The sequence below is a fragment of the Giraffa tippelskirchi genome, chromosome 5, assembly GCF_054371585.1.
Source record: "Giraffa tippelskirchi isolate mGirTip1 chromosome 5, T2T-mGirTip1v1.2.pri, whole genome shotgun sequence".
NCBI classification, from domain to species: domain Eukaryota; kingdom Metazoa; phylum Chordata; class Mammalia; order Artiodactyla; family Giraffidae; genus Giraffa; species Giraffa tippelskirchi.
In genome coordinates this window covers 70,866,825-70,882,391 of record NC_137279.1, presented here as the reverse complement: position 1 = coordinate 70,882,391, position 15,567 = coordinate 70,866,825, and the positions used below count along the sequence as shown (strand labels likewise).

The window sequence follows — 15,567 nt, the reverse complement described above, 5'->3', positions numbered from 1 at the left end:
TGAAGAAAGCTGAGTGTGGAATAATGGACGCTTTTAAACTGTGGTGTTGGAGAAGACTCTTGAGAGTCCCTTGGACTGCAAGGAGATCCAACCAGTCCATCCTAAAGGAAATAAGTCCTGAATATTCATTGGAAGGACTGATGTTGAAGCTGAAACTCCAATACTTTGGCCACTTGATTGGAAGAACTGACTCATTTGAAAAGAACCTGATGCTGGGAAAAATTGAAGTTGGTTGGAGAAAGGGACAATGGATCACGAGATGGTTGGATGACATCACCGACCTGATGGACATGAGTTTGAGTAAGCCCTGGGAGTTGGTGATGGACAGGGAAGCCTGTGTGCTGCAGTCCATGGGGTCACAAAGAGTCAGACAGAACTGAGTGACTGAACTGAAATGAAACACCTGAATCTTCTTCCCACCTCAGGTTATTTGTATTTGCCCTTCAGGATTCCTGCAAAGCCTTTATTATTTGATGATCACTGTTTCCGTGTCATCTCAGCTCTACTCAGTCAGTAATTTCTACATAACAGGGGACATTTCCTTCCTTCTTTTCCCTCTCCTTTCCCTTTCTTCTTCTCCCTACCCTTTTCTTATCCAGGCATTTCATCCCAAATTTTGATCTTAATAACATCTGAAATTGCTTAGTGACTTTTGAAGTTCCCCTATCCTGATTGAAGGGAGAGCCTGCTTCTTAAGGCTTTTGTTGTTGTTTAGTCAATAAGTTGTTTCCAATGCTTTTGCGACCCCATGGACTAGAGCCTGCCAGGCTCCTCTGTCCACGGATTTCCCAGGCAAGAATATTAATGTGGATTGCCATTTCCTCTCAAGGGGATCTTCCCAACCCAGGGATTGAACCTGTGTCTTCTGCACTGGCATGCCATTTCCTTCCCTCTGAGCCACCTGGGAAGCTCGCTTCCGAGTATAATGAAAATCAGATATTTCTTTCCTTTTTCTTGCAGTCTGCATTGATCTAATTTTAGCTAATTGAATTCACTCACTTTGAATCAACTGATTTAGCAACGCCCAGGACAACATAAAAACACATTCTGAGAGGAGTAGCAGCAGCAACTTCAGGTTTTCTTGGCCCGAGGCACCAGCAGGGCTAGGGAGAGCCACGTGATGAGGGCACTCATTCCACGTCCTCACTCTGAGTGTGCTCTGGTTTTCTGAGCCCAGTTCTCCAGGCTCTCAGGAATTCTCTTGAGTTCCCAGTGTCTATACACATTTTCTGTCTAAACGAGAGGCACCTTCAGATGCTTGTCAATAGACACCTCGGCAGTCATTCTCTACTCCACTGTTCAATTTTATGTTCTTCAGAGAAAGTGTTAATATCTAAAATCCTCTTACTTATTGATGTGTGCTTTTTTTGCACATTTTCAATTTTTTATTCTAAGTCTCTCACGGCAGGAAGAAAACACTCAAATTTTAAACACAAAGAAGAGAGAGAAGAGATAAACACTGTATGCTCTCTTCTATCTAGTTTCCTTCCTAATATTGGTTTGGTTTGGGGGGGAAATGTGCCTCTTTTGAGGATCCAGTATGCTTTTTAAATTGTGAATAAAATAAATCTTAACAATTGAACTTTTTATTCTTTACTAGTGTTATTTAGGAATGCAGAGCTAAATTGTGACTAAATTAATTTAGATTAATTTAAATTTAATTAATTTGATACTTAATTTTTATTTCCCACTTTTTCCTTAATTGTATTGTATTCAATTTTCTTGTGTATAAGAAGTTATTTCAAAAAAAAAAGTTATTTCAGTGTTCTTAATTAAGGCATTACTTAATTATCATATTGTCTTACATTTCTATGATCTTCCATAGCTCTCTAATAATGTGACATAATGAAATTGTAAAAGGAAATCAAAAAATGTAAAAACATCCAAAATATGTAAATTTTGAACAATGATACAGTAAATTCCAGATATTTACCCTATTTTTGAAACAGTAAGGTCCCATATGTTAAGTTCTGTTCATAATGTCCTCCTTGCATTTTTTTTCTGATGTATCTGTTGGGTTTTTAATATTCAGCTGTATTAAATTAATCATGAATGTACTCATGTGGTGTTCTAGACCAAAGATGAATTCTATGTGAAACACTTCACGGTAAATGGTACACGTGTCAGATCACCTTTGCCCTAGTCCTTATCCACAGGGAGACATGATGAGAGTCAAGACAGTTATCCTACACAAGAAACTGGCAAGAGATGAAGATAAACAATTCTTCTCTGCTTATAAAGAGAAAAGAGGAGGTGTGTTTCATTCCTTTCTTAAAGAAACCTCTTTGGAAACTTACCGCCCTGAATTCTATCTTCAGCCTTTTGCTATATGAGCGAAGTGTCTCCAGGAGTCAGATAACCCTAGATTTCTCTAGGTTTTAAAACTGACTGATGTCCCTCAATTCTGGGATTCCTTCCCTTAGAAAGATACTTAGAGAGTTTTCCAGTCTTTCTGGTACCTAAGAACCTTGTAGAAGCAGGCTGTAAGCCTTTGGCACTTTCCTTATTGTTGTTGTTCTGGCACAAAGTTGTGTCCACTCTTTGAGACCCCATGGATGGTAGAACACCAGGCTCCTCTGTCCTCCACTATATCCTGGAGTTTGCTCAGATTCACATCCATTGAGTCAGTGAGGCTATCTAATCATCTCAGCCTCTGCCACTAACTTCTTCTTTCGCCTTCCACCATCAGATTTCCCACCATGGTTTCCCACCATCAGGGTCTTTTCCAGTGAGTTGACTCTTTGCATTAGGTGGCCAAAGTATCGGAACTTCAGCTTCAGCATCAGTCCTTCTAATGAATATTCAGGGTTTGTTTCTCTTTAGGATTGACTGGTTTGATCTCCCTGCTGTCCAAGGGACTCTCAAGAGTCTTCTGCAGCACCTCAGTTTGAAAGCATCAACTTTTTGGCACTCAGCCTTCTTTATGGTCCAACTTGAACAACCATACATGACTACTGGAAAAACCATAACTTTGACTATAAGGATCTTTGTCAGCAAAGTGATATCTCTGTCTAGGCTTGTCACAGCTTTCCTCGCAAGAAGCAAACATATTAATTTCATGGTTGTAGTCACCATCTGCTGTGATTTTGGAGCCCAAGAAAATCTGTCATTACTTCCAGTTTCCCTCCTTCTATTTGTCCTGGGACCAGATGCCATGATTTTTATTTTTCGAATGTTGAGTTTCAAGGCAACTTGTTCACTCTCCTCTTTCACCATCATCAAGAAGACCTTTAATTCCTCTTCACTTTCTACCATTAAGTTGGCATCATCTGCATATCTGAGATTGTTGATATTTCTCCCAGTAATGTTGATTCCAGTTTGTGAGTCATCCATCACTAACAATTTTAGGAAAAAACAACATCTTATCCTTTTGGATGAGATCAATTAACTGGATAATGGCTGAAGTGAAGTGAAAGAAAGTCACTCAGATGTGTCTGACTCTTTTCGAGCCCATGGACTGTCACTCGCCAGGCTCCTCTGCCCATGGGATTTTTCCAGGCAAGAATACTGAAGTGGGTAGCCATTCCTTTCTCCAAAGGATCTTCCCAACCCAGAGAACAAACCACCATCTCCAGGATGCTAGTGGATTCTTGACCATTTGAGCTACCAAGGAAGCACAACAGATCTAATTCTCATGGTATATCAAGATATTTTAAGAGAAAGTGATATCAATCAGTCTCCAGCTTTATAGCACATACGTTTCCATGCCCCAGAACGCTAGAGCTTTCAGCAGAAACTTTGAAAAATCCAGAAAACTTTATTTCATTACAATATCTTTCCTACCACCACTCTGTCATTACAGCTAAGATTTTCCTAGGTCAGCTACCTTTTAATTTCAGAGATTGTCTTGCATAATTTTGTGAATTATGAGCAATAAAAAATACATGAGTCTATTCTAAATAAAGGTATAATTGGTTTAAGTGACAAGACACATGGAAATTAAAAATAGTATTAGAAATAATACAGTGTGCAAAAATATTACAATAATATATAGTTAAATGTCGAAATGGGGGTAGCAAAATGTTATATAAGAAAGCATAATGGAAATATTACATTGTTAGTTTCAGTGTGGATAACTAGAATGTTAATAAATATACACTTCTATTTCTGTATTTATTTGTATGTTTTGTAATGTCAAGATCATTCTGTGTAGGCATCTGCTATATTTGACAAATCATTTAAGGGGACTTTATTTCCATTTCTTTTATGTATGAGTTACATAAACTTAGAGATCTAATTTTCTGACTCTCAATTTTCTTTAAGTTGAAGAAATTGTGTTACTTTATCCCAAATTATACTTACGATGATTTATATTGAAGTTTAATGTTCAGGAAGGTTATTCTAAAAGTGGTGAGTAGGGCAAATTAATAATGCTTATAAAATAATTTGGACTGCTTTCATGAAATAGCTAAGTGACTACTGCTAGATAACTTCAAGCAAGGGTGGGACAACCAGTTGGCAGAAATGTTGTACTATTCCAGAATACATCTGTTGGGTTGTTAATATTTGCCTTTATTATTTAAATTAATATATGCATGCTTGTCGTGTCCAATTCTTTGTGACCTCATGGACTGTAACACACCAGGATCCTCTGTCCATGGAACTTTCCAGTCAAGAATACTGGAGTGGGTTGTCATTTCCTCCTCCAAGGGATCTTCTGACCCAGGGATAGAACTTGTATCTCCTATGTCTCCTGCATTGCAGGCAGATGCTTTATCCACTGGGGCAAATTAACAAAGATGAATAGTAAACCAAAACAGATATGTCACTAAATAGAATTTGAAAAGCTGAAAAGGGTTTTAATTTGATGATGTCCAACCATACTTCTAGATCTATGATTATAATAGATGGCTTCTTCTTTTATGCTAAAAAATTCATTTATATTCAAAACATTTAATTGGTGTGATGTGTTTCCACTCTTTAATTCACAGAAGAAAGCTGGTAACACCAAAGTATTTAAATTTTATACTTCTTGAGTGTGAAACTCGATACTAGTGATGCATATTAAAGGAAATCATTAAGGAGGAGATTGCCTCAGTACTTCAAATAATTATCACAGGATTTCTTTATTTTATTAAAAAAATTTTTTTTGGATAGGTATCATTTTTTTAAAGTCTTTATTTAATTTGTTCTTTTAATATAAATTTATTTATTTTAATTAGAGGCTAATTACTTTACAATATTTTATTGGTTTTGCCATGCATTGACATGAATCTGCCACGGGTGTACATGTGTTTAATTTGTTAAAATATTGCTTCTAATTTGTTTTTGTCCATGAGGCATGTGTGAACTTAGTTCCCTGACAAGGCATCACACTCCCTATATGGAAAGGCAAAGTCTCAACTGCTGGACCACCAGGGATGGCCTTCATAGGATTTCTGCGTCTTTGCTGCCACTGCCGTATCATTATGTTTTCTTCTAATGTGATATATCTTTTCAACTATAGAAACGTGTACAGTCTCCAACCACAAAGTTTCTGATATTACACTAAGGAAGTTAGTTAGTGATTTAAACTTTTGTTCTGAAAATAAAGTCAGGGCAGACTGTTGAAGTCTAAATTAAAATTTTCAACATTGAAATACTTTATTTATTATAATTAATGCTCTCATTTTCCAGATGTGCTTATCCATAAATAAGTCAAGATTACAGCATATTCAGTACGGTGGGAAAAAATAAAACATGAGCCATACAGTTAGAGGACTTAACTTCAAATATCAAAAATAGTATTACCAATGTGTCTAATGCTTCAAGCTTTCATCTCTAAAATGGAAATAATACCTACTTCGCCAACCTGAACCATGATTATGCATGTAAAATACATCACATTTCCTGGCACATATTAACATTTAATATATGAAAATACTTAAAACAATCTGAATTGAAACTCTATATTAGTTTTTCTTCTCACTCTTTCCACATTCATATGTGGTCATGATCCAACTCAATAAGAAAACTTAAAAGAAAAAAAGCCACACTGACTTTTAGAATAGGAAAAAAGTAATAGCATTACAGTTTTAAGATAATTAATTTGGATCACATACATCTTTAGAAAAAGAGCAAAGTCCAAATATGAAGGTCAAAGGTAGACACTCTGCCTTGGAAAAAAGTAGTTTACCATTGCTCAGAAAGATATAGCAGAAGGACTTGCACGGTGGATCAATGGTTAAAATTGCAAATGCGGGAGTGTGGGTTTGGTCCCTGGTCAGGAAACAAAGATCCTAGATGCTATGTGGGATGACCTAGCCAAAAAATTTAATTAATTAATTAAAAGTAAGATATAGCAGAGAGGAAAATTGAATCAAATTATCATAAAGATTTAGAAAAGGGAAGGCAAATAGGATCAGGCTGAATTATATATGGTAGAAGTGACTCTGAGTTTTCATAATAGAAAAAGCTACTCCTTAACTGAGCTTCTTCAGTGTAAATGCATAAGCAGAACTGGGCAAGGCAAACTGATCTGCCAGATATAGGAATAAATATAAAGAATGCCCAGTGAAATTTGAATTTCAGATTAACAACTTTTTTTTTTTTTAATTTTAGTAACAGTATGTCCTGTGATGCTTTGGGGACATATTTGCACTAAAAGAAGATATTATCTGAAATTTATTATTTAGCTAGCTTATATTTTACCTGGCAACCCTGCAGGGAAATCATAGTAGTATTGCACCAAAATGTAAAATTCATAATTTATTATTAAATTAATCATCAATTTATAACAAATTTTGCATTTTCAAGGGCTTCCCTTGTGGCTCGGCTGGTAAGGAATCTGCCTGCAATGTGGGAGACCTGGATTGGATCTCTGGCTTGGGAAGGTCCCCTGGAGAAGAGAAAGGCTACCCATTCCAGTATTCTGGTCTGCAGAATTTCAGGTCCCAAAGAGTCGAACACTACTGCATGACTTTCACTTTGCATTTTGAATCTTGATCTTATTTTGTAATGTAATGGATTTTATATAATTTTTCTCTTTCCCCAGATGCTAATTAATTTTGCATTGATATAGATAGGGTTTATTTGCAAAATTTGTCTATTGTCCCAGAAAGTCCTCTTGTAATTAAATCTGTCTACTCTTTAACCACAGAAAACATAAAAGAAACAAACTGTGGTTACTAGTTTTTCTGAAAAGACTTAGAGCCACTGAGAAAATAAAATGAAAACCTGAATATTCATATTAAGCTCACTTTAAACATTGTATGATTTCAAGTGTGTGGATTGAAGGCCTGTAACCCACATGATTTAGAGAAGTTTCAGAACCAGTTTAGGAAGTTAAAGTTATTTATATTCCAAAAGAGATAATACTGAAAATGACTTATATGACCATAAGTCAAAGTTTTTTTATTTCTCTTAGTACCTGTGGTGTTCTGTTTCCTTTTTGAGAATATGTGTTTTGAAGCCTTAGTTTTATCCTCTATTTCACATAAACTTTCAGATATTGAATTTTTCCTATTAATTTTGAAGACTGAGCTTGTCTATGAACCTCAATGAATGTTACTTGTCCATCAGTAATGTAAAGGAGATATGTGTACCCATTCTAATTCACCATAAAACATGATTTTCCCTACAATTCTAAATATAAAATAAATTTTGTCTCCTTAAATCTGAATTATGAGTTCTCAACCTTTTTCTATATAGGTCCATAGAGTAAATATCTCTCATTTCAGGGTTCTCACGGTTTCTTCAGGAACTACTCAACACTGCCTTTGTAGTGTAAAAACAAAAACAGCAGTAGACAATGTGAAATGAATGTGCCAGGTAGTTAGAATAGAAAAAGTAGTCCAAGACTGCAGAACCATGCAGAGGCTGGGGGGGGGTGGGGGGGGAAGGGATGTGGAGGACCAGAATGAGAACCTGTGGTCCTGGGCATAACCAATCAGGCAAATCCCCTATTTGCATAGGGTGTAACCTGGGAAAGACACACTCCCTTCCCTGATTGGTTCTGGGCATAGTCAGTCAGGTGTCATCCCCTATTTTGCATAGGATGTAACCAATCAGTCTCTAGGGGAAAGAGACAGAATGTATAAAAAAGGAAGCCAAGGGTCAGCCCACCCTGGTCTGGGGAGCTGGCTACCTTCTTTCCATTGCCTATTTCCCTCTTGAGCTGTAATTGAGTGATGAACTAGTTTGTCATTAGGAATGTGGCCTGCTACCTGCTTAATTAAATGCTGCCTCTTTGAGATACAAGTGGCCCATCTTTCCAAATCTTTGTTATGACCAGACAAGAAATGAGGGAGAAGTGTATACCAATCAAATATTTATGTTAGTATTTCAATAGAATTCTATTTAAAACCAAGAGTATTCACCTGGCTATACTTCATTATAAATATTTCAAAGATAGTTCATTGGAAAGAGGTAAGAGTACAGTTTCAGTTAGTCCAAGTACATTTTTTTCCTATCGCTCTCTAGACATGTTTTAACCATCTTTTGTTTCTTCTCCACTTAAGATCAAATCTCTTGCAACTCTGGGCCCATGTCCATTCATACCAAATCTTTGATTAGAATAAGTCTGTTGTAACACAGTAAAACACACAGCTAAATCAACAGTCAAAACATGCACAGAATCATATGGCATCTGTCATATATCACTATACATGATGTTCTCTAGCTTCTGTAATGAGTAATTTAGGCAACTTAAGTACCTTGCCAAACCAGCAAACAGGAGAGCAGTTATAAACATCATGCGTGTGTATGAATTAGGACTTCGCTGGTGGCTCAGATGGTAAAGCGTCTGCCTACAATGCAGGAGACCCGGGTTCAATCCCTGGGTTGGGAAGATCTTCTGGAGAAGGAAATGGCAACCCACTCCAGTATTCTTGCCTGGAAAATCCCATGGATGGAGGAGCCTATTAGGCTACAGTCCATGGGGTTGCAAAGAGTCGGACACTACTGAGCGACTTCACTTTCACTTTTCACACTTAAATGAACTTGTATGTATGTTTAATGTTACTTATGAGAGCTAAACCATGTAGGATGTTTAGCATAGCATGGAGTATATATTAATGGGTTTTTGATGATGGAATGTACCTATTTTTAGATACTAAACTTAAAGATTGCCTGGAGAAATATAAATAACCTCAGATATGCAGATAACACCACCTTTATGGCAGAAAGCAAAGAATAACTAAAGAGCCTCTTGTGAAAGTGAAAGAGAAGAGTGAAAAAAATGGCTTAAACCTCAACATTCAGAAAACTAAGATCATGACATCTGGTCCAATCACTTTATGGTAAATAGATGGGAAAACAATGGAAACACTGACAGACTTTAATTTTGGGGGCTCCAAAATCACTGCAGGTGGTGACTGCAGTCATGAATTTAAAAGACACTTGCTACGTGGAAGAAAAGTTATGATCCAACTAGACAGTATATTAAAAAGCGGAGATATTACTTTGCCAAAAAAGGTCTGTCTAGTAAAAGGTATGATTTTTCCAGTGGTTATGTATAGATGTGAGAGTTGGAGTATAAAGAAAGCTGAGCTCCGAGGAATTGATGCTTTTGAACTGTGGTGTTGGAGAAGAGTCTTGAGGGTCCCTTGGACTGCAAGGAGATCCAACCAGTCCATCCTAAAGGAAATCAGCCTGAATATTCATTGGAAGGACTGCTGTTGAAGCTGAAACTACAATATTTTGGCCACCTGATGGGAAGAAGTGACTCATTTGAAAAGACCCTGATTCTGGGAAAGATTGAAGGCAGGAGGACAAGGAGATGACATAGAATGAGATGGGTGGATGGCATCACCGAGTCAATGGACACGAGTTTGAGTAAACTCTGGGAGTTGGTGACGGAGAGGGAGGCCTGGCGTATTGCAGTCCATGGGATCACAAAGAATCGGACACGACTGAGCGACCAAACTGAATTGAACTGAATTGTCACTCTAAATAATTCAGTTACAGAAAATACCAACCTTAGATATTACGGTGCATTATTGGGTAATACCTTAAGTTATATACTCTAAGTATGGGGTTTTGCCAAGAATTAAATACATACCATATGATTGAGCAATTCCGTTTATTGGTATGTTTTCAAAGTGTGTATCAAGAGATGAATGGATAAGACATGGTATGCATGGATTATTACTCAGCCAAAAAGGAGAATGAAATCTTGTCATTTGTGAGAAAATAGATGGACCTAGAGGGTTTTATGCTAAGGAAAATAAGTCAGACACAGTGACAAATACAGTATGATGTCACTTGAATGTGGAAACTGAAAATCAAAACCAGTGAACCAAAATAACCAAACAGTAATGTAGTCATTGACACAGAGCACAAAGAAGTCCTTGCCAGAGAGGAGAGGGATGTGGTGATGAGAGAGCTGGGTGAGAGAGATTAAGACTTACAAACTTCCTTTATAAAATAAGTGAGTTTAGGAGCCAAAATGTACACCATGAGAATATAGTCAATGAGAATAGTCCTTTCGGCAGCTGGAATAAAAGAGCAGGAGAAATATAAGGGAATGAAAACTCGAATTTTAAGAGCCTTTTCGGAGAGAAATTCTCTGTGTTAGAAGAAAAGAGAGAAACACACTTAAGCTACAAATGGAGATCAATGATGGATCAAGAAGTTTTTACCCTGAAGGTAGACTGAGTTTCGAAAAATCCTGACATGCAAGTCTTGAAAGATCTAGTGTAATATTGATCTCCTATGACTAATGGAATGAGCAGATGTGAGAAAACAGAATCCTTAAAGATAATGACAGAAGGATAGATGTAAGAACTAAATTTGCAGTTCCTTAAACAGCAAAGACTGACTGAGTTGTGTGAAAGGGGGAATGATCCTGGTGGTGGACGCTAAGGTAACTGGCTTACAACAATTATTAAGTTCTACCTCTGTTGAGGGGGTTACTCTATACATGTGCGTTTTTACAAAAAGTTATTTTGAAAGTAACAAATAGATAAAAACGTTTTAATGAAAAAACTTACATATAAATATGGAACATATAGATATATACAGAACATAAAGATAAAACTGTAGATAAAATACTAAATCGACACAGCAAAACAACTGAAGCTGTACTAAATGAGGGCCTTCAGGAGAGAAGCAATGAGGCCTCCCTTGATCTGGTCCAGATGAGGCTCCTAGTGCTGTGGGGTCTCCATCCCCTCTGGGGTCCAGGATGACATTCAGGTCCAGGTCTTCAGGGATTCAGAGCAGAGCCTGCAACACCAACACAGGTGATGGAGTCCCTGGGAGGTGCAGAGTCGGACAGAGGAGGGCTCCCTGGGGAGGGTGTGCAGGACCCAGAAGACTTCCCAGGATCTAGACTTGGCTCTGGGGCTCAGATCCGCAGGACACTGGGTCTGTTTGCTGCTCTTTGCTGAGGGCATTGTCTGTTAGTGGGAAGTGTTTAGAAATGTTCCACAGGAGCAAGTACACCTGGGCATCTGGCCGGCAAACCTCAATTGATGGGTCCCTTGGACAATGAGACTCAGGCAGAGGAACAGGGGACTCTGGGATCCAGGACTAAAAGCTTGGGTCTCCCCTTCCCTCTAGGCCCTGGGAAGAGCAGGAGGTCAGATGACACAGTGGGTAGGAGAACATGCCCACCTATCCTACACTCAGTACAACTGCTCCTGAGACCTGAGTGTTGGAAATGGACAGACACCTGGAGTCTCTGTTTTCCTGAATAATCATTTCTAACCCCCAACCAAACCCTCCTGAGGTTTATGATTTTAAACTGTTATTATATTATAAAAAAGTACATTTTATCTGTTTAGCATATTACAACATTAAAATCTGAGAGAAGGCATTTTTTTCAACCTGTAATAAAACAAGATATGTTATTAATGACAGACTTGGAAACAAAAGGAACATGAGCAACTTGTTCCTGACACTCATCTCAGGTGTGCTGCTCAGTCTCTTGAGTCATGTCCGAGTCTGTGCAACCCTGTGGCTGATAGCCCACCAGGCTCCTCAGTCACTGGGATTCTTCAGGCGGAAACACTGCAGTGCGTTGCCATTACCTTCTCCAGGGGATCTGCCCTACCCAGAAATTGAACCCAAGTGTCTTGTGTCTCCTGCATCGGCAGGTGGGCTCTTTACCACGAGCACCACCCTCCCAAGTGCACACGGCACTGAATTGCTTTCTGGTGATTCTTCAGTTGGACACAGACACAGAAGAATCCACAGAACCTCCAACTCCTGGTTGAGAGATGCTGCCCTGAGGTGACCCAGGACCCCAGGGTTCCAGATCCTGAGGGACCCCAGACTCGGGCACCCCCCAGGCTGGCTGGGACCCTCAGGACCAGGGAGCACCCACAGGGAGGCAGAGCTGCCAGGTGACCCCCTGTCTGCGCGAGCTCTGGGCTCCTGTGTCTCCTTCACTCTGTTCCCAGAGCCCAGGACTGGGGAGGGCGAGGCCACCCCAACCTCTCTCTGCAGCTGGTGATGGACTAGGGGTGCCCCTGCTGCCTCTAGGGGGGTTGGAGGGCAGAGCTGGGTCCTGCAGAAGGAGATGAGGAAGCCCCCAGGGGGGATCTTCAAGACAACACGCTGCAGCAGCAGCTGCTGGACTCTCGCACACGGTGGCCCCACAGTGCCTCCAGCCTCCCTGCAAATGTAAGAGCTGCCAGAGGAGCCAGCCCAGCAACCTCGGGGGCATCTGGGGACGGGACCTGTGCCCTGGGGAGACGAGCTCAGGGCATCCTCCACTCGTCTGCACAGATTGTTACCACCCACTTGTCTCCACTTTTGTTGTCACACTCAGCAGCAGACCCCAGTGTTTTTGCTGGTGATTCTGAAGCACCAACAAGCGAGTGGGGATCATGATGGAGACATGGGCCCTCGTCTGCCTCACCTTTTCACCCCAGGTCCCATGTTCACACTTGCTCTTCCAGGTCTTCTTCATCAGCACTGCTGACATCTCCAGAAGCAATCTTCAAAAAGATGACCAGAGATTTTTTTGGTATCTGGAAGGAAGAGATCAGTCAGGCAGGTCCAGTCCCTCCCAGGGCAGGAAAACAACCATATGGGGTATCTCAGGGCAGTGCAAACTTCATGGGTCCCCTTCAGCCATGTAGGTCCAGACCTGCTGACTCCAGCCTCAACTCCTGCTCAGGCCACTCATGGTAACAAAGCCAGGTTCAAGGGTGCAGACATGAGGTCTGGAGCCAGGATTATGCTAAGAAAGTGGGGGAAGAGGGCTGCAGAGAGATTTCATAGATTTTATATAAGCTCCCAAGTCCCCAAGTGCCTACAAGAGACCAGGTCCTGCAGAAGGATAATCATAAAAAGATGGAAAGTGGAGAAAAGGAAGGGTTACAAAGAAGATTCTATTGATCAGAATAAGAGGGAACATTTTTAAAAGATATGAAAGAAGAAATAAATGACCTCGGTAGTCTTGCTCTCCTCCAAATCTTTATTATCTGCCTTGCAGTTTTCTGGTGTCTGAGGGCAGCAGTCATCTGGAGAGGCTGTGGGAAAGCAAAGGGGAGATTTAGAGTCAGGATGTGACCAGGGGACCCTGTGCTCCTCACAACCTGGCCGGGGACCCCTGGTGACCTTTTCTCCAGGGACCTCCCAGGGCCTCATTGTTTCACTTCTGCAGTGAAAAAGTGGGTTTCTGATCTCCAACATCTGTTGCCACCCTCAGCTTGTCTATGAGTGACGAGGAATGACACCATTACCAGCTGTTTCTCCTCCAGGCGGTCACTGTCTCCATGCATCTCTGCCCCAGACCTTGCTTGCCTCCTTCTCCAGCTGTTTCCCCTCTACTTCCTTCATCATTTCTCTCCTCTAGTCACTGTTCCTTTCCTTCCTCCTTGAGCCTTCACCAACCCTAGAGTTCTCCAACATGGACACATTGGAAGAAGGACCATGGGTGTATGGCCACCGTCTCTAAGCAGTCCATTATTTAATTAAACAATCCATCCCTCCCAGGAAGGGCCTGGCATGGACATGAGAGTCTTTTGAGCCCTGGAGGAGGGAAGGACAAAAAGTTCATGTAACAGAGACTCTCCCATTGCCTGAGGTGACCTCAGTGACCTGGGAGATACTTAATGCTCTCGGCAACACCCTAAGTTTACCAGACTCTTAGAGAGGATAGAGGTAAACATTTTCAATTTCATTTAGCCAGAAATGGAAAAAAGAAATCCAAAAATATATATGGAACCCCTAAGGACTCCAAATAGACACAGTAATCTGGAGAACTAATATCATAGTTTCTCACCTCCTGATTTCAAAATACATTACAAAGATATAGGGATCAAAGCTGTAAGATAGTGACATAGAAACACATGCATAGCCCTAAAGACCAGAATAAAGAGCCCCAAGTAAACTCATGGATACATGGTCAAATGAAATTCACCAAGTTTCTAAGACAAGAAAATAGTGAAAGGGTAGTCTCTTCAACAATCAGTAGGATGAAAAGATAACCTACAGAAAACATTACAAACAATGTATCAGATAAGGAGATCATACTCAAATTAAATAAAATACCACAACTCAAGTGCAAAACAAATTAAAAAATAAAAGGTAAATAAATGAGTTGAGGAGTGTGCAAAGATGGTGATCAAAACCACCTAGAGCTTCTGTCTGGAGGGAGCACTGGGTTCTAAGAGGAGCAATGACTCTGAGTCCTGAGTCTCTGACCTAGGTCTGGTCAGTCCCAGGAGACGAGGTCAGCAGGGCATCGAGAGCAAATGTGTAAAGAAAGCCAGCAGCCCTTTCACAGTCTCTAGTATTTGTGGACATATTGGTCTCTAGTGGCAGCTGGACATGGACTGCTCTCACGAAGAAGCACCTTCAGCACAGCATCCTTGGGGAGGTGTGGTGCTGAGGTGAGCTCCAGGAGACTCAGCCCAGGCAGGGACGCCAGAGCACATGTGCTGTGACTCATCCAACCCTGAGAGCACCCTTCATACAAGGAACAAACAGTGAGGACAAACATGAGGGGACAGCACAAGTCCTGAAAATGCAGAGGGAGAGAGTTCATGTCTCACCCACCACCTGACACTCACTGCAAGAACTTGGTCTCCACTGTCAAGTGACTATGAGACTTGTGTGCCCACTAGGATATGGCCATCATAGGAGAATTTAAACATGAAGCCAAAGTCCCTCGTGCATACTACCCTGTAGGTACTAACCAGAAGCCCAGCTTTCCTATTTGGCAGTGAAAGGACAAGGAACAAGGAGTCTTGTGAGAAAGGATATTTCTAAGTGGAAAAGCAAGAAGAGATGACTATAAGCACAACAGAATAAACCACGTGGACACATAGCTCTACTATATTATTAAACCATGAAAAGAACAAGCCACAACTCTAGACATATTTCCTTCTTCTTCCTCAGTTTATATTCATCTCCAAAGAAGCAGGTGTAACTCAAATGGTCCAGGAACCCTCTCCCTCTAAATCCCACCTGAGAGTTGTTCCCTACCTGCATTCTCTTCCACATCACTGCTGCTAACACTTTCCAGGAAGCAGTCTGTAGAAAGACAACCATGAGCAATAATACAGTTATTGTGCCAGTTGACCCACCCATCTCTCCTCCACTTGGCTCACACAGCATCTCCCTGGTCTTCCCTCCAGGTTCACAGACCTCCACTGTGCTTTGTGAAGTCAGAGCCCTTCAACAAGATGGTGA

The 15,567-nt window shown here is 40.5% G+C and overlaps 1 protein-coding gene across 9 annotated transcripts in view; it reads right to left on the bottom strand.

The window, feature by feature from the left end:
* LOC145506672 (uncharacterized) overlaps nt 1-15,567 on the bottom strand; it is a 252,988-nt gene that overhangs the window by 214,030 nt on the left and 23,391 nt on the right. For 4 of the 9 annotated variants that reach the window (XM_081491915.1, XM_081491916.1, XM_081491917.1 and 1 more), the window contains 4 exons: nt 15,361-15,408; nt 13,318-13,400; nt 12,785-12,896; nt 10,880-11,145 (listed from right to left, as the gene is read on the bottom strand). The exons of 1 other annotated variant lie outside the window; for it this stretch is intronic. In XM_081491915.1, coding sequence (XP_081348041.1) covers nt 12,807-12,896; nt 13,318-13,400; nt 15,361-15,408 — 221 coding nt within the window. In that variant the 3' untranslated portion in view covers nt 10,880-11,145; nt 12,785-12,806. Of the gene's footprint in view, nt 1-10,879; nt 11,146-12,784; nt 12,897-13,317; nt 13,401-15,360; nt 15,409-15,567 lie in introns of those variants that run through there. 4 more of the 9 variants (XM_081491921.1, XM_081491923.1, XM_081491920.1 and 1 more) reach the window with 1 other exon arrangement.